This window comes from Nicotiana tabacum, chromosome 18, assembly GCF_000715075.1.
Source record: "Nicotiana tabacum cultivar K326 chromosome 18, ASM71507v2, whole genome shotgun sequence".
Lineage (NCBI taxonomy): Eukaryota > Viridiplantae > Streptophyta > Magnoliopsida > Solanales > Solanaceae > Nicotiana > Nicotiana tabacum.
In genome coordinates this window covers 115,559,955-115,580,807 of record NC_134097.1, presented here as the reverse complement: position 1 = coordinate 115,580,807, position 20,853 = coordinate 115,559,955, and the positions used below count along the sequence as shown (strand labels likewise).

General features: G+C 37.3%; 1 protein-coding gene and 1 pseudogene across 1 annotated transcript; one reads left to right on the top strand and one right to left on the bottom strand.

Annotated features, from left to right (window-relative positions):
• Window positions 1–1,230: 1,230 nt before the first annotated feature.
• On the bottom strand, window positions 1,231–8,156 carry LOC107832014 (bifunctional nitrilase/nitrile hydratase NIT4A-like; annotated as a pseudogene).
• A 1,013-nt stretch (window positions 8,157–9,169) lies between these two features.
• Window positions 9,170–19,232, top strand: LOC142172652 (uncharacterized). The gene is made up of 6 exons (XM_075236317.1): window positions 9,170–9,674; window positions 9,771–10,390; window positions 10,536–10,722; window positions 18,165–18,176; window positions 18,697–18,869; window positions 18,954–19,232. The coding sequence occupies exons 1-6, from the start codon at window positions 9,170–9,172 to the stop codon at window positions 19,230–19,232; spliced, it is 1,776 nt and encodes a 591-aa protein (XP_075092418.1).
• The last annotated feature ends 1,621 nt before the right edge of the window (window positions 19,233–20,853 follow it).

The window sequence follows — 20,853 nt, the reverse complement described above, 5'->3', positions numbered from 1 at the left end:
ATGGTTGTCAATGGTGGAATTGCTGCTCTCTTGTGCAAGATACGTGGGGAGGGGGTGGGATGTGGAGAAAGAAATGTGGGGGAGTGAAAGATATGTTAGAGTAATTTTAGGACACTAATTATTATCAATAATTCCCTTAAAATGTACATAAATGGTAATTGGGTATATAAAATATAATTATAGTAAAACTTGAGTAGGGAGGGTAATATAGTTTCATATAGTGTATAGGAATGTAAGAATTATATATATATATTTCAAATGCAATTAGTGTCGGGTGACCGGTTACTTTTGTATTTTTCCCAAATCTAAAGGGAGAAGACCCATCGAACTAAGTTCTACATGGTCCACTACCATGATCCACGGGTCTCCCCTCTAACTGAGCTCCACGGGTCAATTTCCAAGATTCATTGCGTGCCGCCCACATCGTTAGAGTATTTATGGCAACTGAAGCTAGCAACTAACTTCTTCTTGTGTGTGCATAACGAGCCTCACATCTAATACCAGTTGTTGTGCTCAACTTGCCCAAAGATACTCTTAACATGGTATGATATTATCTGTTTTGGGCAAAGCCCGCACGATTTTCCTAAAAGGCCTCCCAGCATGTTAAGACTTATTTGGGATGTTTTAGCTCAACAATCTTAATGGTGAGGCCTTTTAGGGAAATCATACAGGCTTTGCCCAAAGCGAATAATATCGCACCATATTAACAGTATGTTTGCGCTAGTTAAGTCCAACATCTTATTTATTTATTTGTTTGTTACAAGACTGTTTTCTTCCATTTGCTCCTATTTGAGTCTTTTAGTTTTCTTCCCACTCTACACCCATCCACCAATCTCAACAAGAAACAAGTGATACAGTAAATAATTGTTTTCACGAGATTGATGCTATAGCTGTACTCCGTGGACTTAAAATTGTAGTCACTTAGGCTCACTAGAAAGAAAATTGAGAGAAAAGTATAATTTCAATCCACGGATATTATTATTTTTTTGGTCTCGTGCAGACAATCCCAAAAGGTATTGGGAGTCTGATGAGTTTAAAGTACTGAAATTGTTTAAAGTAACATTTTGTTATCATAAGATATGATTAATTTCAAAATTAATTCAAGCTATACATTAACTGTAAGCTATATGAATGTACAGAAGAGTAACTATAAGATTTCCAGAAACCAGCAAATGAATCAGGAATCAAGAGCAAGACAGACAACAAGCTGGATTGGACCAAAATTGAATATCAACATGTTTCACGTATTTACTAATTTGTTAGCCAATAGGTAAGTCTTAAGAAATGTACATGGCATACAAAATAAAGGACTAGTATACAACCTTCAGCAATCTTTCACCTTACACAGAGATTTGACCCTTGTTATTTGGAAGACCTATCTGCCTAACTAGGTCTAGAAGTGAAACTAATAGGGTTCACCGGCTGATCCCTCACGGTCAAGCTAACAACTTCAAGTCTGGAGATAATGCAAGTCAATCACGCGTGAGTCGTGTTGAATGAATTCAGCTACGGATACACATAGATACAGGTGTGTAAAAGTAATCTGTACAGGTACATGCAGTTTGGTAATTTTTAGTGTGCTTTAAAGAATCCATACAAAGTATAAACAAACATGTCACGCCTGTTCAATACAGGTATGGTCAAGGCAAATGAAATTCTTTTATTTTCATTTATCGTATTGAATATGGAAACCAGAGTATAATTGCAGTCATCTGCACTTGGTTATCCGAGTAAATATACATAGCAAGAGGAGCAAATGCAGACTACACATCCTGTCTGACGTAGACCAAGCTTTAGAGACCACAAAATAGTCAAATTGACCGGATTAATTAGAGTGATCATCATAAAGATAGTGTTGCAAGAGCTCAGAGATCTAAATGCACAACAAGAAACAATGTGCCGGGGCATAACCAATATGCATACAGGGGCATACACATGTATATCTAAGATACATTTACCTCATAGTCTCACAATGAAGAAACATTTCATCCATAACCAATGTTATTAAGCAGAGCAATTCGTGAGAAGCACATACATGCTACGTGGAGAAGTAAGTTGGCATAGGCTTGGTGACAAGTAAAACAAGCACCAATCCTGTTTTCATTCTTCACTTTTCTTTTTTTTCAGGACGAGAAGACTTCTTTTTTGTTTTCCTTTTTTCTACTTTAACAAAGGAGTTGAGCAAATCATTTTTCAACAGCTGATGTGTGACAATTCCATGCGTGGCACATAATTAATTTCAATTAGAGAATGCAAAATAAGACAGCTCAGTAACGTACCTAGATTAGCAAAGACAAATCCCTCCATTCCATTGAGTGGTCCGGGCAGCACAACCCCTGATGGCAATATAATTACACTACCACCATCACAAACAATGGAATCTGGTGTAAGATCTTCTTCTGTGCCGGAAAAAACATATTCTGGTGCAGGTGGATAATCTTTCCTCCGACAACACTGATGGGCCGATAAAACAAAGCAACCACCCTCCAATGCAATGTGCGTCATAGATGCCAGCCCCACATCCCTATCATCAGCTGTCGGTGCACAATATATTTCAATGCCTGTCAACACAAAAGAGCTTAGAAATTCTGTGGAAGTTCAATTAGGAGCATATTCATTTCAAGAAATGAAGTAATTTATGAATAAAACGTACCAAGAGGGTACTCTAGAAAGTACAAAATTTCAAGAGACATATCAAGAGAGTCTAACAAGTCCATAATTTCTGTCAAGTTGATTACAAAATTTCCTAACGCCAGAAATACAGATTTTGTATACATCTATGTTTTACAAAAGAAACAAGCTCTTTTTTCCCTTCAGCTGACTGTAGCTTCTGCAAAAGGAGACCTACTTTTCAAGTTCCCAATCATTAAAGTTCCTTGTAAACTTAACACCTCATCCAAATCTGGAGAAACAATAACCAATTAGATGGTCTTTATTTAAAACCACAGTAAACAGATTTGGGAACTGATCTTTCAGCAACCCTTCATCTGACCACTTGTCAGTCCACAACTTAATCCTCCTATCATTGCCCAATTTTAACCTGATATTGTTCTTAAAATCACCACAACGATTCCTATATGAAAATTCACTAGCTTTTCTGGGACATCTCATGTAAAATTCTTTTCTCAAACAAGTGTTATACAACAGTGATATTTTAAAATACAACTTCCCCCTTCCAAAAATCACATTCCCAGTAATGCTATTTTAAAATACAACTTCCCCCTTCCCCCTTCCCCCCCCCCCTCTCTTTCCTGAAAAGGTCAAGATTAGTGGATGAATACATCTCGTAGTTACATTATTAAACAAATTTTCTATTCGTACTCAAGTTGAATAAAAAAAGGCCATATTTTTATGACCGAGAATATCCACTATTTCAGCTTGGAAACTCTTAGGATAATGGGTCCATTCCTCTACCCTTCATTTAAATACCAAACTTGGTGCAACAACTAGGTTCCAAACTCGTGACGTGTACCTACCACACTGTACTACCTTTTCCATTGAACCGAAGCCCAAGGGGCTCAAAACAGGTCATTAAATGAGGACAATCGTTCCAGAAGGCATATCTACAAAAGTTATGATGTATCATTCTACCTGTGGACAGAGATTGAAATTCAGCTTCATGAGCCAAAGCATAAGATTAGAATAGAATTGCTTTACAGCCCTACAATAGGTCTTGCAGAATTCCCCTATAATGTATCCAGTAATTCATAAGTTTGAAGACATTATAATCAGAAATTACTGCAGCATGAATAAGCACAGTGAATTATGGATGAAAATTTATGCCAGAACTCTATTACAAGAAGCTGCATCGATATCTGATTACACCAGAACTTCGAAGCCATACGGGTTCATTACTTTAATAGCACCAAATGAAGCAACCGCTTTCTTAGATAAATTTGATCACCAAGTGCAAGGAACTTAAAGGCAACACAGAGAAAGGATAGCTTATTCCCAATTCAAAGTGTCCCTAAATGCTATGATACTCGAAGTTATAGTAACAGAAGAACCTAAGAGATTAGCAGCAAATGTCAGACCTTTAGCACACATCGCGGTCCTTAGAGGTGGCATTCTGTTCTCCCAACGTATTGCAGCACCTATTTTTCCAAGTGGAGTGTCATAAACTGGAATTGTTGATCCATCCCAAAAACCCCACATAACTCACTCCAATCCCGTTGGCATTATCTTCTGATGCTTCCCAAGGTAGCAACCTTGAGAGTTGAAGAAAAGAACTGTGCTATATAGTGTATGTCCGTCTCTCTCAATAACACCTATCACCACGTACACCTTGTATTTTCCAGCAGCTGCTGCCAGACGATCAACCTCACCTGCAACAAATAGATGTAAGAGAGAAAGACAGAGGGACTGAGGGGGAGATAAGAGAGGAAGGATGGGAAGCTTTTGCAGGGACACAGACAAAAAAAAAGTACACATATGTTTAGTGAAATGTAAAGGACATAGAATTTTTTTACGATGAGCTATATTAGCCAAGAAGCCAAGAATGAGAATTTAAATTTCATAACATGTTTGTTGATTCTCTTTATCCCAAATAAACAATTTTTGACTTCTGTGATCTGAATTTACTAGCTAAGGTCCTTTCTCCTGGTGCTGAATCTTAATATTGAATGAATACTTACAATTTTCCTCTAACCACAAAGGGCAGTCGGGTGCACAAGGCATCCACCACATTTATGCAGGATATGAGGAAGGGCTACACCAAAAGGGATGTGATGTAGAGAGCCTACCCTAATGCAAATATTAGTGGCTGCTTCCGCGGCTCGAACCCGTGACCTATAGGTCACACAAAGACAACTTTAGCGTTGCTCCAAGGCTCCCCTTCAATTTTCCTCTAACCACAATTAACTAGAAAATGGAAATAAGTTATACTATTAAAAGATAATTTATAACTTAAAATCCTAGGAATGTGTCGCGAAATGACTGTATCATCTTCTTGTATATGTGAATTCCTTTGTAAGTACTCCAGTTAGATATATTCGTTTGAATTTGAAATACAGAAATCACCACGAGTGAAAAATTTAATGGTGCTTATTTCATGGTAGAGAGTTAATTGGTCAGGAAATCAAAGAGTTTCTGACATGGCACATCAATCGCAGAAGCATGATATTTTCGAAAATCTTCCTTCCCCTTGTTTGTTTGATTCCCAATTGAGACACCAAAAGTTGATCCACGTGGATAACCACCGATAAATGCTTCAGGAAACACCACCAGCTGAGCATCATGACCAGCCGCGTGAAAGAGCAGCATCTCTGCCTTATCTGCAAAAATGTTAAGCAATAACTACCCCACTTCAAGAGTTTCAACAAAACCAGAAAACTTCTAGATGAAATACTAGCTCCCTAAATGCAGAAGGCACCAAACAGAATTTCAGGAAAAAACTAGATGTCTTTGCCTCCTTTCTGTTCCATGCACTAGAACAAAACCTTTGCTTTTCATGTGCAAAATACAGAGAGTGAAGAAGGCAAAAATTTATAATTTGACTTGACTGACCAAGACATGATTGATTGAGGATAGGCACACTCCTAACAACATTCTAACTTTGAACTGTCATACTTTTCCCTGATAGCAACTATTAAATAATATGTAATTCAACCTTGCATTATAATGGATAAGTCAAAGACTCTACTCATAACCAATTAGGTATATTTGATCCTAAATCAAGAGAACCACATGGTAAAGCAAAAAATAGTTGAATATAATTGAACTTTTGAAGGAGAAAATCAAAGTAAAGCACCATTAACCGGAAAACTTTGAAAGAAATATGACATGAGCACCCAAATCAGAAGCTCTTTTCTTTGATTAAGGACACACATTTAATACGACACAATGGAAATCTTCAAATCCTAAAACTAAAGTTTTGAACTCCTTGCTCCATTCTTCTTTCCTTCCCCATATTGAAGGTGAGAAAAACACTGTCAGATCTCATCCAAGTTTCCTACGACCTTTTTTGCGGCTAGTGTGTCCAATGATTAAGTGGCATACAGATGCAAGGAGCTGAGACAGCAGGGGAGAATTTTACCAGATATTGAAGACATGCATGCTTTGGAAGTAAAAGATATTCTATGTATTAAAACGATTTATAAGCAAGTTGCTGAATAGGTTCTCATGGCCTTTGTGATCCCTTGCCTTAATTGAATAGATGCCGTATCTACCATCACTTTATCAGAAGGAAAACTTTCAGTTGCTCTTACCTGCAGTATCATCCACTAAGAAGGGAAGATCATGGTGCCAAGTGCTCTTCCTTACATACAATTCCTCTTCTTCTTTTTTCCAGGGGATCAATTCCATGATGTTTTCAACGTTGCGATATTCCATTTTTATCATTCACAGAGATGATAGCATCATTTCTGATATGTCATTCTGTTGGTGCATACAGGTGAATGGATAATGGTGAAGATGAATTGGAAAAGGTCAGAACGAAGATTGAAGACCATAAACTAAAACACATATTAAACCTTATCCTTCATTTGGTTAAAGATGTATTCTGAAATTCTTTTTGGTTCAACTGTATGTTATTCTGTACCAGCAATTTGGCAGTGGAAAGGAATTTAGGTTTTAGGAGGGGAATGAGACGGTCCCGATGTTAGTGTGCATGTTATTAAAGCCTTTGCTTAAAAGTGCATGCAAGTTGGATGCCTCGTCTTATTAGAAGGTACTTCAGTGCCCTGCACTGAGGTGTCAAGGCATTGCGCCCATCGTCATGTGATCGATCTTGAGGAGTCCAAAACTCCAGCTCATGAAGCAGAAAACTCCAAAAAAGAGATGTCTGCCTTTGTCTTCGCTCAAGCTAAAGGATGACAGTACTAAACAACAAATATAGTTGGCGAAGCAATTTAAGGAAGTGCTATGAATGAATTTTCTACTTACTAGGAATAAGAAATTAGAAAAAACTACTTGATAAAACTTACTGTACAACCATACATCTGCATCTAAATGAGAAATTAAAAAAATGAACTTGATGCACAAGGTTTTTCTTTAGTTCATGTAGTTTTCTCTGCTCAATATTTTGTCTATATAATAATTGTCTAAATATATAGCTTATTTTCTTGCATTATATGTGTAACTACATTTTTTTCTTCATTTGTGGCATTCTTAACTAAGACCCGCTTTAAGTGCGCTTTAGTACCTGTGAGGATTCAAACTCGTGAAGTACGCCTACTTCACATCCTATGATATACTGCCTTTCTCACTAAACCAATGCCTTTGTCACATCCTATGATATAGCCCAGCCTCTCAAAGTCCGTTAGACTTGGGCATATTGAGTATCCAACTACTCTTTTAGAGGATCTTTTATTTTTAGGTTTCTCATCCGATATTTGATACCTGCATTGAAATCCGATTAATTTGGATTCATATTGCGTAAGGCTCATTCAAGGAGAAAGTGCCTCTACCAAGATTTTATATTCTAGGACTTAAATTCGAGATCTCTGATTAACTATGCATAAATTCTATTTATCCCGCCACAACCTTTAATGATAATATCCAACTACTTAAGACGGAAGAAAATAAATCAAAGTGACACCGTCTCAACCCAAAGACAAATCATTTTTCTCTTCATTGATCTCAAGGTTTTTGGTTTAGAAAAAAGTTGCACATTTTAAGCATAAAAAATTATCAAAATGTCATTTTAAAATAATCCAATTGCTAAGAAATCACAATCTAAACCATAATATCACAAATTATCTTGATCCTTGCTATCCAATTAGATCGGTCCTCTCCAGTCTCGCCTACATTATGACCAACGCCTTAGAGGCTGAATTCATTGGCTATCTCAAAGAGAAGAACTTCTTATAGTTCTTTTTATGGTTTGTTTGAAAAAGAAAAAGACAGACCTTCATATCCAAAACACTCAAAAAACTTATAGTAGTTCAAAAGCAACAAGACTTATCTAAGCAGCTGTATTCACCAATAAGGTTCGAACTGCATCATTAGAAAATACAAAAGAAAGCAAAAAAATTGAAAATGCTCATAGAAAAAGGGGAAGAAAAAGAAATTGTTAACAGCCCTAACCCCTAGCAATGCAATAATCTCTTATCTTTCAAGAACACATACACTTTGACAGAAATAGTGATCAATCGAAGGATGGACTACAAGTAATTTCAACAATTTAACTGAATTGAATCTGCTTACTGTCTAAGAGTACTTACAACAAACACCTTGTTGTCAAGATTATCTAACCCCAAGATCTTCCGTCAACACAAATGACATAGCAATATACTATGCAAGAAAATAGATAAATGGATGAAGTAGAAGGGGGCTAACCAAGAGTGGCAGGGGTGTCAAAGAAAATGGAGGAATATTAAATTACTGCGGCACGGACAATAGGGGCGGAGGAATCATGTTATACAAATTGTAATTAGTGATGCAATTACTATAAGTGAGCTGGTTTAAATAAAGAAGAGTGACAGTTAGGATAGTTAGTGATCAACTCTGTAAGTTAGTTAGGAGCCAAAAGTTAGTTAGAGTTACTTGAGAAGTTGTTAAAAGAGAATCTCTCGTCACAGCTTAATTCATTATATATTGGGATTGTATTACATTTTAGAAATCATAATAAGAATTACAGTTCTTTCTACAACACTCTCTCTTTACAATTCTTTCTACAACACTCTCTTTCTTCTTCATTACTATAGCCGAGCTTCGAGCTTTCTCTGTTTCAGCTCCTAGTGGCTATATTCAAACCTCGAATGACTCTTAATCCCTGCATTTTGAATAACATTGGTATCAGAGCAGTTGATTCTCGGATATAAAAAATGATGAAGGGTAGTAAATCTGTTGAAAATTCAGTGGTAGAACTGGGTGATCACAGAGAATTGATGCAGCAGTTGATTTCAACAGTAGGCTCTTTAGCTGGTGAAGTTGCTCACTTGAAGGGCTTGGATCAGGCAGTAGATGAATTGAAAGAACAAATGTTGAACTCTACGAAAAGGAATGAAGATGAAGCAATTGGCCCTAGTGGATCTAAATCTAGATCTAACAGCAAGGATTCATCTGAGAAGTATCATGTTGAGGAGGAAGGAAATCAAACAGATGGTAGGCAGTATTTCAAATATACTCAGATTTCATTTCCTAGATTTTTGGAAATAATTTGAGATCATGGTTGTTCAAGGCGGAACAGTTCTTTCAAATCGATCGAGTACCAGCTCAGGAAAGAGTTATGGTGGCTTCTCTGCATTTAGAAAGTGAAGCTATGGAGTGGCATCAGGCCTTTATGAAGTATAAGAGTTACACTGAACCACCTACGTGGACCGAGTATGCTCTGGCTCTTACTAAAAAATTTGGGGAGAATTATGATGATCATATGGAGGAATTGAAAAAGATTGTTCAAACTGGTAATGTGAAGGAATATAAGACAGCTTTTGAAAGGAGTCTTACAAGGGTGAACTTATCACAGGAAAATGCAATCAGTTGTTTCGTAGGAGGACTGAAAGAGCAGCTTAACATAGTTGTGAAAATGACTAATCCCAGATCACTTGCTCAAGTACTCAAGGCAACCAGGATGCAAGAAGCCTATATAGATGCTCAGTCAAAGGAGATCGTGCAAAGAATATCATTACTTTCAGCTCAAACTACCAATTTTAAAAGGAATGTGGATCAAAGATTCCAGAACAAGCCATTACTGGCCTTACCTGCTCCCAAGAAGCATCCACAACCAAACTATAGTAGAGGATTCAACAGAAGAAGGCTAAGTGTTAAAGAAGCCAATTAAAAAGGGGCCAAAGAATTGTGTTATTTCTGCAATGAGAAATATGTACCAGGTCACAAATGCAAGAACCTTAAGCAGGTTTATGCATTAGAAGTTGAAGAATTGCAGAGTCTTAAGTACTCTGAAGATGCTGAGAGTTTTGAGGATTCAGAACAGATAGTGGAATTGGCTGAACAAACAGAACATATGGAGATCTCAGTTCATGTATTGAATGGATCTATGGGGTTCAAATGCTTGAGAGCTACTGGCTATAATGCCAAGAAACCTCTGCTCATTCTTATAGATACCGGGAGTACACACAACTTCATCAATTCTGGTTTAGTAAAACAGCTAAGGTGTCCTGCAACAACTACCTGCTCTCAGATAGTGGCTGCTGCAAATGGTAGTGGCATGAAGGTAGATAAGGTTTGCAGATTGTCTTGGCTATTGCAGGGTGCTGAGTTTGAAGCCAACTTCATGTTATTACCTCTGGCAAACTATGATGTGGTATTAGGTATAGAATGGCTGGTTACTCTTGGAGATATCAAGATGAATTTCAAGAAGCTTACTATGGAGTTCTTCTACAAGAAAATAAAGCATGTGCTCAGAGGTGCGGAGAATCAAATCAAGTCTGTCAATGCTGGAAAGATAGCTAAGTTGTCAGGTAATCAGCCTCAACTTGCAATGATTCAGGTTATTCCATGTGTAGAAGATATAAGTATGCAGTGGTATTCTTTGGAGACTAGTATTGAAATTGTAGCAATAATCCTGATTTGACAGCATTGCTAGAAAAGTATAAGGATTTGTTTGTTAAACCTACTGTATTACCACCATCTAGGGGATATTTGATCACCAGATTATCCTTCAAAATGGAATAGAACATATAAACAAAAGACCTTACAGATATCCTGCAGTAAAGATGGATATTATTGAAGGTCTGGTGAAACAAATGTTGGATCAAGGCATAATTCAGCCTAGTAGCAGTCCCTTTGCTTCTCCTATAATTTTGGTAGGAAAGAAAGATGGTACTTAGAGGTTGTATGTAGACTACAGGGATCTATACAAACAGACTATCAAGAACAAATTCCTAATTCCTATTGTAGAAGATCTGTTGGATGAATTGGGAGGTTCGGCGGTTTTTTCTAAGATAAATCTCAGATCAGGCTATCATTAGCTAAGAATGGTTGTTGATGACATTCCTAAGAAAACTTTTAGGACTCATTCAAGTCATTATGAGTACCTTGTTATGCCCTTTGGCTTATCTAATGCACCAGCTACCTTCCAAGATTTTATGAATTCTGTATTCTATCAGTTTTTGAGGAAGTTTGTTCTGGTTTTCTTTGATGATATCTTGATATACCGCAAGTGTATACAAGATCATCTACAACACTTACAACTGGTATTTGAAGAAATGAGGAGGCAACAGTTATTTGCTAAGATAAGCAAGTGTTTTTTTGGAGTTCAAAGGATTGAATACCTTGGGCATTTCATTACTGCTGAATGTGTCTCTACAGACCCTCAGAAGATCATGTCTATACAGAATTGGCCCATTCCTACTACCCTTAAACATTTGAGAGGGTTATTGGGATTATCAGGCTATTACAGAAGGTTCATTAGAAGTTTTGGCATCATCAGTGTAACGACCTGACTAGTCGTGTTGCTTTTTAAGACCCTGTTGATACTCAATTTTTTCCTATATTTTTTATATGAATAAATACCTTTACAATAGCAGATACATATATATATATATAAGCATGCACAAGGTTTTTATAATTTTTCCCATAATTTTAAGGATTTAAATTGATTTATTTCCTTCCCTTTTACTCATAAAATCCCCAATAATTATCCCTCAAATTATTTTTGGGGTGATTTAGTCATTTAATTTCTATGTTTATGCCAAAATATGGTTAAAATATTTTTATGCATTTTAATAATTGCATTCTGTATTTTTAAAGCTAAATTGCATATAATTGCAACATTAGCCTTATTAATGTATAATTACGTTTATATGCATAAAATTGACCTTATATATTTTTAAAATGTTAAATATATATTTTAAATCATTTTAGTATACAAAATTATTTTTCAGAAATTATCTATTATTTATTGTAAATTATATAGGGAAAAATTGGCTATTTAAAATATAGCTAGATTTGCATTTCAATTTTAGCCCAAATTAAACCCATCCCCAGCCCAATTTCATACTAAACTACCCGACCCAAACCCTAAACCCGCCTACCCGAACCAGTATCAATTGAATCATGGCGGTTGATCTAAGAGATCAACGACCCGTATTAGCCCTTACCATTTTTAATTCCAAACGACCCCTAACCCTAGTTCATTATTCAGAGACCGCCACATCTGTATTCTCTCATCTCCTCTCCTCTCTCAACCACTCAACCTAACCCTAGCTCCTTCAGCCGCCAACCTTCTTCTCTGATCTTCTCTGGTGATCTCCTTTCAACTCCTAAGCCTCCAATGGCTCCTCTATTGCCTGCTTGCCTTCTCTAAGGTCTTTAAGGGCCCAGGGCCACGCCGACTTGCTTCTAGGGTTCGTCACTAGTCTGTTCTTGGCTACTTCAGTGTGATTTCGAGCAAAATCGTGTTGTATTTATTACGATCCTTGGGATTCTAGACAGGTTCTTTCATCTCTATTTGGGTTTCTTTTGAAACCCTAATTTCTGCCTACATCTCCTAGATCTGTACGATTTTAAAACGATTTGAGTTTGCTTTTTTGATGTTTTACACTATCCTTGTAAATCTTTACAAGAACCATGTGATTTCAAGAGTTTTTATCTTCTTCTAAAATTAGGGTTTTCGGAACTTCTTCTGAAACTTTATTTAAACTGATTTTTTATGTTTAAACTTCTATTTTTCGCATACTTCGACTGATTCTGTGAGTTTACTACCTCTTCAACTTGCCTATGTTGAAAGCCCTAATTTTCTAGGGTTTTTCGTTTGATTTTGTGACTATCTTGCTCTTGTTTGAGTTTCTATGACTATTTCACTTCGAATGTGTTTCTACTGAGTTTCTTATGCCTAACTTATATCACCTCTATGTGATTATATTCATCTTGATTGTCCAGACTTGCCTCTTTCTATCGATACTGTTTAACCTGCATGTTTGCTATGATTGGTTATTCCTATATTACTCTATTTATATGTTGAATATTGAATCATGACTCCTTCTTTGATTGATTCGGGGTTCCCTATTTTTGGGGTTTGATTGAAAGACCTTCCTTTAAACCCTCAAGTTTTACCTTTTCTATTCAAATTAACTGATTCGCCTACCTTGTCTGCTGTGGTACTTTATTCTTACTGAACTATTTCCTTAATTAGAGTTTTTCTGAACTTAGCCCTAATTGTTTACCCTATACTTACTGGATTTGATTCTTTCCTTATTAGTCATACACTGATTTCTTTCCTTATATGCTACTTGTTCTTACTGTTTGAATTAATTCCCTTAACTTAAGGAGTACTTGTCATGATTTTACTCTAATTAATTCTAAGTTCCATAATTACTATGCTACTATGAAACTTACATATTTTTATCTAATTTCAAACTACTATATATACACACACACTCATTAACACAAGGACACAAACACTTTGGTTCAAAAGCTCTCTCTCACACACTTAAATTTTCTGCTCTCTCTCTCTTTTGTGCTACTTGCTACTATTATGAGTTAGCTGGCTACAAGCGAAGGGCTAACTATTGTGCTCTCCTACTCTTTCACTCTTGCCTACTGTCTTCTTTACTGATATGTTCTAATTTCAGTTCAAGTTCCAAAAACAATATGGTTCTTTTATTGCTTCAGTTCATCATGTTTCTAGTTTGCTTTTACTTATGGTTTTGTTGTGAAACCTGCAGTTAATATGCTTGCATGATTAGCATGTTGTGAACTCCTCTTCCTTAGAATATGTATGAGCATGTTACCCCCTCTAAGTAGTCTGCACTCCTAACTAGTATGGTTCTGGGATTGAATCATGTGGATCTTATACTGAACCCCCTTAAGAATTGCTAGTTCTGTGACTATGTCTGATCAGTTGTGTCTAAGCATGCTTGTACCAATTCCTAAGACCTTTGCTTGTTATGTGTTTACAATCATGTGTTCTATGTATCCCCAAATCCCTTGACCGCTGTTTATGACTACTGAACTTGCTTTGATTCTGTGACCCTTGGCTGTGTATGAACCTGTCTTAAGGGTGTTGTGTTTGGACTGTTGTTTACTACTCCACTATATTTTCAAACTGTCTCTATTATTTTACTAAATTATTTCAAACAAACTTCCTTTTAATACAGTTTTCCCACTAAAACCTTTCAACTTGTGTCAAGCAAACTTTCACTTTACTCCTAAGTCAATAAGTTCTGCCCTCTCCAGTATGTGTACTGCATTGGGATCCTCTTGAGAACCCTCTAAACTCTGGCGTCCTAAGGCTGGCCCTTCCACATTGCACTTATTCAATTTTGGTTACCAAGTCTAGGTGTAAGCACTGTCCGGGATCCTTGAGATCCTTAGGGAACTTTGATGCACCTAGACTATGACATTGTCTATGGAATTGAGGCACTTGAGGCTATTGGAGGCTTTGGAAATCTGGGCCTATCTATAGGCTCCCTATAGAATAACTTTTTATTCCCTTATTTACTTATGTAATTCATTCATATGGTCTGTAATAATTTGTAAACGAATATTGGGGTAACTAATGAAAGGGTGGGTAGTTATATGTTTATGGGGTAATACGGGTAGGAACCATGCCTATAGGACTTTACAATTTATTGTGTTTGCCTTTATAAGTAGAAATCATGCCTATAGGACTTTACAATTTGATGTATTTGCCTTTATAAGTAGAAACCATGCCTATAGGACTCAATTGATGACATAACAGAAATCATGTTTACAAGTCTTAAAATCAGCTTTACAAGTAGATGACATGCCTATAGGATATAATTCAATCCAAATTATGTTATAACAAGTGTTTACATGTGTTCATGCTTGCAAGCTTCTAAAATCAGTGTTAAACAATTAGATATCATGCCTATAGGGAATGACACCAGAATTCTGTCTATAGATCTAAACTAGTTTAAATAAATCAACCCAATCTGTATTTTAGTTCACTTCTGAACTAGTTTAATTAAGTGGTTTATATTTCCCTGAAATGAGTTCTGGTTTATATTTCCCTGAAATGAGTTCTTTTTAAAAACTGCCTTAATTTGTTACTAGACATCATGTCTCTAGGGATTAAAGAGTCTGTTTCAAAACCTACCTTGTTTCACTATACAAAATATAGTCATCAGTATTCTGCGTATAGGCAAGCCTGTAGGGTGTTTTCAAAACTTGCAATTCTAAAACTGTTCTTGTGGCTTAATGTTGTTCTAGTTTAAACAAGCTTTAAAATCAGTAGGCAACTGATAGGGTCATTACTTCTGAGTTTATAAAGCAAACTGCCTGGCTTCTGTATATTCACTTAGATATCATGCCTTAGGATACTGTTTAACAAAAGGCCCTTATTTGTGCTTGAGTCGTGCTGTTTATGTGCCTTGTTTGAGGAGGAAACTTTGATCCTCTAATTGCTCCCTTTTATCTTATGTGCTAAAGTCCTAATTGTTTTGCATGTCGCCTTAGTATTTTCACCTTTAAAACCTTAGGGGTCTGTCTAGAACCACCTATAGGTAGAGGTCCTAAATCCCTCCAGGACCATTAAGAAGGGATGGGTAACAGCACGCAATAGAGGTCGCTGGCCAACACTCGTTTTGAATGACCACTAAGGGGATGGGAAGGGTAGATATGGGATATGATGACTACATGCTAATGTCACGTGTAGCCCCTCATTGAGGAGTGTTTACCGGACATTGTGTGGGATGATGTTATAGGTTGATCAACCTAGAACTCCTCCTTCCCGAAATTCTTTTTTTGTGTAAGACTTTGTCTTATACAACTTGTCAAGAACTTTTGTCTTATTTGACTCATATAAACATGCCTTATTTGTAATTATTTATTTCAAGTACTTATTTGGACTAATTCGTGACTATAAGTTCGGTCGGGACCCACAGTTGTGGACCAAGAGGGGTGCCTAATACCTTTCCCTCGAGGTCATTTCGAGCCCTTACCCTAATCTCTAGTAATGCAAACTAATCCAAGAGTTAATCACTCTAGGTGCTCTAATGCACCGTAATCCGTTAGGTGGCGACTCTTCAAATACCCAATTTCCCAAAAGGAAATGAGTTATCACACCCCATGAAATGTCGAAACCCGGACCTCTCTCCGCGGAGGGAAAAAAAGGGGGCACGACAGACCCTGTTCCCCTAAATAAGACTTCCCGTGCTTGGTTTAACTAATTTATGACCTGCGAGAATGGTTGGTTCGGGATTTGGAAGAGTTTGGGTTGAAATAGGCACACTTGATTCCCTAAGATTTTCTTAAAATACTAAGTTTGACTTTGGTCAACATTTCGAGTAAATGGAACCGGACTTGTGTTTTGACGGTCTCGGAGGGTCCGTAGGAAAATATGGGACCTGGTCATATGCCTGGAATCAAATTTCGAGGCCCCTAACCCAAGTAATGAATTTTTATTAGAAATTGTTAAACTGAAATTCTAAGGATTTAATGAAATTGAATAATGCTTGATCATATTGGTATCAGGCCCGTATGTTGATTCCGGAGCCCGGTATAGGTATAACTTTTAAGACTTGCCCGCAAAATTTGGTGTCAATCCGACTAGTATAAGTACGTTTCGGCGCGTTAGAAGTGAATTTAAGAACGTAAAGTTCATAAATTTGATTCAATTGATTTTAGGGGGTGATTCTTAGATTTAGCATAGTTTTGGGCGTTCCGATAGTTCAAGTAAGTTCATTTTATGATTTCAAACTTGTCGCATGTTCGAACGGGGCTCGGGGGCCCCGAGCATCAATTGGACGAGGCTCGAGTGAAGTTGGAAAAATGGCAAGGAGATGAAGCTCCAGCTATCTGTCATAACCGCATCTGCAGTTGGTCAGCCGCAGGTGCGAGACCGCATATATGGTCGACACATTGCAGAAGCGTCCAAGGGAAGGAGCCCAGGAACCGCAGATCTGGCTCCTTCTCCGTAGAAGCGTCTTCATAGGAGCGGCTCCAATGCCGCAGAAGCGGTCCCAGCCCCCTGGCCCAATTCCCCAGATGCGGACCTCCTATTGCAGAAGCGAGACCGCAAATGCAGTCCCCTAACCGCAGGTGCGGAAATTGCTGAAGGCAGTGCCTTCATTTAATAAGGGAATGTGTCATTTTTGACACATTTCTACCATTGTTTGGGCGATTTGGGAGCTTCCAAAGAGAGATATTCCAACTAGCATCTTGAGGTAAGTTCATCCCACTTATTTCTAGTTTAATAGTTGAGTCTTGGGTAGATTAACATACAAAGATAAAGGAAAAATCATGGGGCTAGAGCAAAACCTGGGGTTTTGATAAAAGTTAGATTTAACCAAGAAATATGTTATGAAATGAAGTAGAAATAATATATTATTGATCCCTAGGTTATAAAGAACAACTTTCTTCGAAAAATTTTGGAATCCGGGCACGTGGGCCTGGGGTCGGATTTTAGGAAACTTGTGTTTGGGGTTGGAAAATTACTTTAATAGTTAGACTGCGAACTTGTGAGCTTGTATTGACTAGTTCCTACCTCGTTTAATTAGTTTTAGATCGTTCGGCTCCAAATTGAGGGTTTAAGCACGTTCTTGGTATTGGAAGTACGCTTTGGAGCGAGGTAAGTCTCCTTTCTAACATTGTAAGAGGGAACTGTCCCCATATGTGTAATAATTGAATAAATTGCCACTAAATGCGGGCGCTACGTACGCACTAGGTGATGAGAGTCCGTACGTAGCTACTACTATATTAATTGTTCGGGTAGTTTAGGACCCGGTATCATGCTAAATTTGTAAATGTTTATATCCTTTCATGCTAATGAGATCACTTAAGATAAGCTAGAAACTTAGAAATGAACCTATGTGAATGTATGCACTTGTTTGAAAACTTATATGAATTATTTGAATATAAATGCTCCTTTATGCTCCTTCTTGATGATAATTGATATTTGTGGATCAGGTCGATCACCTCTGTAGAAATAGATGCATCTATGGTCCGCGCCATTCGACCCTCTGGCAGTGCACAGTTTCTTTTCTGTTGGACGGGACTGTACGACCTCGGCATAGCATGCGCATGATATTTATGTGAAATCTTATTCATGACTTACTTTGTTAAATGCTCTGAAATGTAAATGGCTAACTGTGATGCTATCTAGGCATGAGTTATCACTTCTTGCTATAAACTGATATTATCTGTGACATCCATGCTTAGCATAAAACTTTATTATATTATTTGACCCTAGTAAGTATCAAGTCGACCTCTCGTCTCTACTTCTTCGAGATTAGACGGGATACTTACTGGGTACATATTGTTTATGTACTCATACTATGCTTTTGTACTTAAATGTACAGGATCTGAGGCAGGTACATCTGGCTACCAGTCTGGTGTGCGTTCTTGATCATAGTTTGAGACTTCCACAATGAGCTGATTCCTTCATATGTCGTTCAGCAGCTTGATGGAGTCTGTCTCTTTACTTTTGGTTATCTACTCTATTTCAGACAGTAGGATAGATTTACTCTTTTGTATATTCTACTAGATTCCCACATACTTGTGACACCAGGTTTTGACACACACATTAGTAGACTATTCTTTTGAGAATTGTATAATTATTTTTGGTACGTTTCTAATTATCACTCGTTTTAACTTCAAATTAAGAAATTGTTATACTTGTTCGGTAAAGTAAAATGAGAACTTATTAATATTTCCGCGTTGGCTTGCCTGACAATGGTGTTGGGTGCCATCACGACTTATAGTGAAATTGGGTCGTGACAATCAGTCGGCCACTAACTGATCTCCTAAAGAAATAAGGCTTTAGATGGTCACCAGAAGCTACTGAGGCTTTTAATGAGCTTAAGAAATCATTAACTCAACCTCATGTTTTAGCTTTACCTGACTTCACTAAGACTTTTGTGGTTGAGACTGATGCTAGTGGGTATGACATTGGAGCGGTACTGATGCAACAGGGTCACCCCATTGCTTTCATTAGCAAGGCTTTATCTCACAAGAAAACTCTTATGTATGTCTATGACAGGGAACTCCTTGCTATTGGACATGCAGTAATAAAGTGGTCTTAATACTTATTGGGCCAAAGATTCATTATTAGGACTGATCAAAGAGCCTTGAAGTTTTTGATGAAGCAGAAAATTCGCACTAATACTAAACTGAGGTGTGTAACTAAACTCATGCCTTTTGATTACATCATAGAATACAAGAAAGGAGCTGAAAACAAGGTGGCTGGTACACTCTCTAGAATCACAGGTGCTGAACTATTAGCCATGGTAGTCTTTCCTCAAACTTCTGACATGTTGCAGTCTATTATTGACAACTGGGATCAGGATCCAGAGGTGAAGAAGCTAATTGAGGAGTTACAGGCAGACTCCACCAAACACCCTCAGTATACTTGGTCTCATATGCAGTGAAGAAGGAAAGGTAAATTTGTTGTAGGCAAGGGATCCATTAGACAAACTATCATTTCCCATTGGCATAACACCTTACATGGAGGTCACTCAAGAGTGGAAGCTACTCTCAAAAAATGGCAAACACTATTTTATTGGAAGGACCTCAGAAAAAATGTCAAAGCTTATGTACTAGGCTGTGATGTGTGTCAAAAGAACAAGGATGACCTAGCAGGTTCTCCTAGTCTATTATCACCATTACACATACCTGACACTATTTGGTCAAGAATTAGCATGGATTTTATTGATGGTTTACCAAAGGTTAAAGGGTATGAAGTTATCATGGTAGTTGTAGACAGATTGAGCAAGTATGCTCACTTCCTTGCCTTAAAACACCCTTATACTGCACAAACAGTGGCCCAGACTTTCTTAGACAACATTGTGAAATTACATGGTTTCTCTGAAGCCATAACCAGTGGCAGAGATACAGTATTCTTGAGCAATTTTTGGCAGGAGATCTTTGCTCTACAAGGAGTGCAACTCAATATATCCTCAGCTTACCATCGACAATCTGATGGCCAAACAGAAGTGGTGAACAAATGTCTTGAAACTTATCTCAGATGCTTTTATGCAGAAGATCCTAATGGTTGGTTAGCTTGACTTCCTATGGCTTGTGAGCACGTGATTTTTGCCCTATGTGAATTACTCCAACAAATTCAAAACAAAATAAATTTTTCCATTATTTGCAATTTCGTAGATTATTGTAGCATTTTTCGTTAATTGTTTACATTTGTCTGCGCATGTTAATCTTGTTTAATTAATGAAAAATACAAAAATATGTTGCGTTTGCATTTAGGATTTAATTCTACATTTTAGGATTAATTAGCAAATTAGTTGTTTTACAAAAAGAGGAAAATCACAAAAAAAAATAACTCATTTTGCACCTTTTAATTTTAGTTTTGAATTTTAGTACTTTTCCTTTAATTTGGTTTTTAATTAATTATGTTAATTATTAGTTAATGTTAATTAATGCAATGTGGTAGGATTAATTTGATTTAGGAATTAGTTTAGGTTTTATCTTAATTTTAATTTGAAAAGAAATTAAAAAAAAGAGTTGGAAAATAAAAGGAATTAATTTGAAAAAGAAAAAAAATTAATTTGAAAAAGAGGAAAAGAATGAAAAGAGATCTGATTTTGGGCTTAAATTTCCTAGGCCCAATCTATTTTCCCCCAAAACCCGCCCCAGTCCAAGCCCAAACTTGTTCCTTACCCGGTCTGGTGCCCCCACTTAACCAAACGACGTCGTTTTTGGCCTTTTAATTAGGACCCTTGATCCCAGCTGATCAAACGGCCCAGAAGTGGCTTGTCTTTGATATTTAAATGTCGGAACCCCCCACCACCACCACCACCACCATCTCTCATCTCTCTCAGTTCACCCCTTAGAGATCAACTAGAACCCTAGCAGCCTCCCCAAATTCCCACCACCATCCGCCGGCGGCGCCACCCCCAATCCACCCAAAATTCACACCCTAGAACCCTCTCCGTCTCCCCATCCCAAATCTCTAACCCTTTACCCTCGAATCTTGCCCAAACTCCTTGAATATTAGATCAAAGGATGAACCCTAAATCCCAATTGTTCAAATCG

What these genes read in the sequence shown, in the direction of transcription:
- LOC142172652 (XM_075236317.1), top strand. Translation starts at nt 9,170, where the DNA reads ATGGTGGCTTCTCTGCATTTAGAAAGTGAAGCTATGGAGTGGCATCAG. An exon ending in CTCAACTTGCAATGATTCAG is followed by an intron (nt 10,391 to 10,535) that starts GTTATTCCATGT and finishes ACCACCATCTAG; the next exon opens with GGGATATTTGATCACCAGAT. An exon ending in TCCTTGCTATTGGACATGCA is followed by an intron (nt 18,870 to 18,953) that starts GTAATAAAGTGG and finishes TTGATGAAGCAG; the next exon opens with AAAATTCGCACTAATACTAA.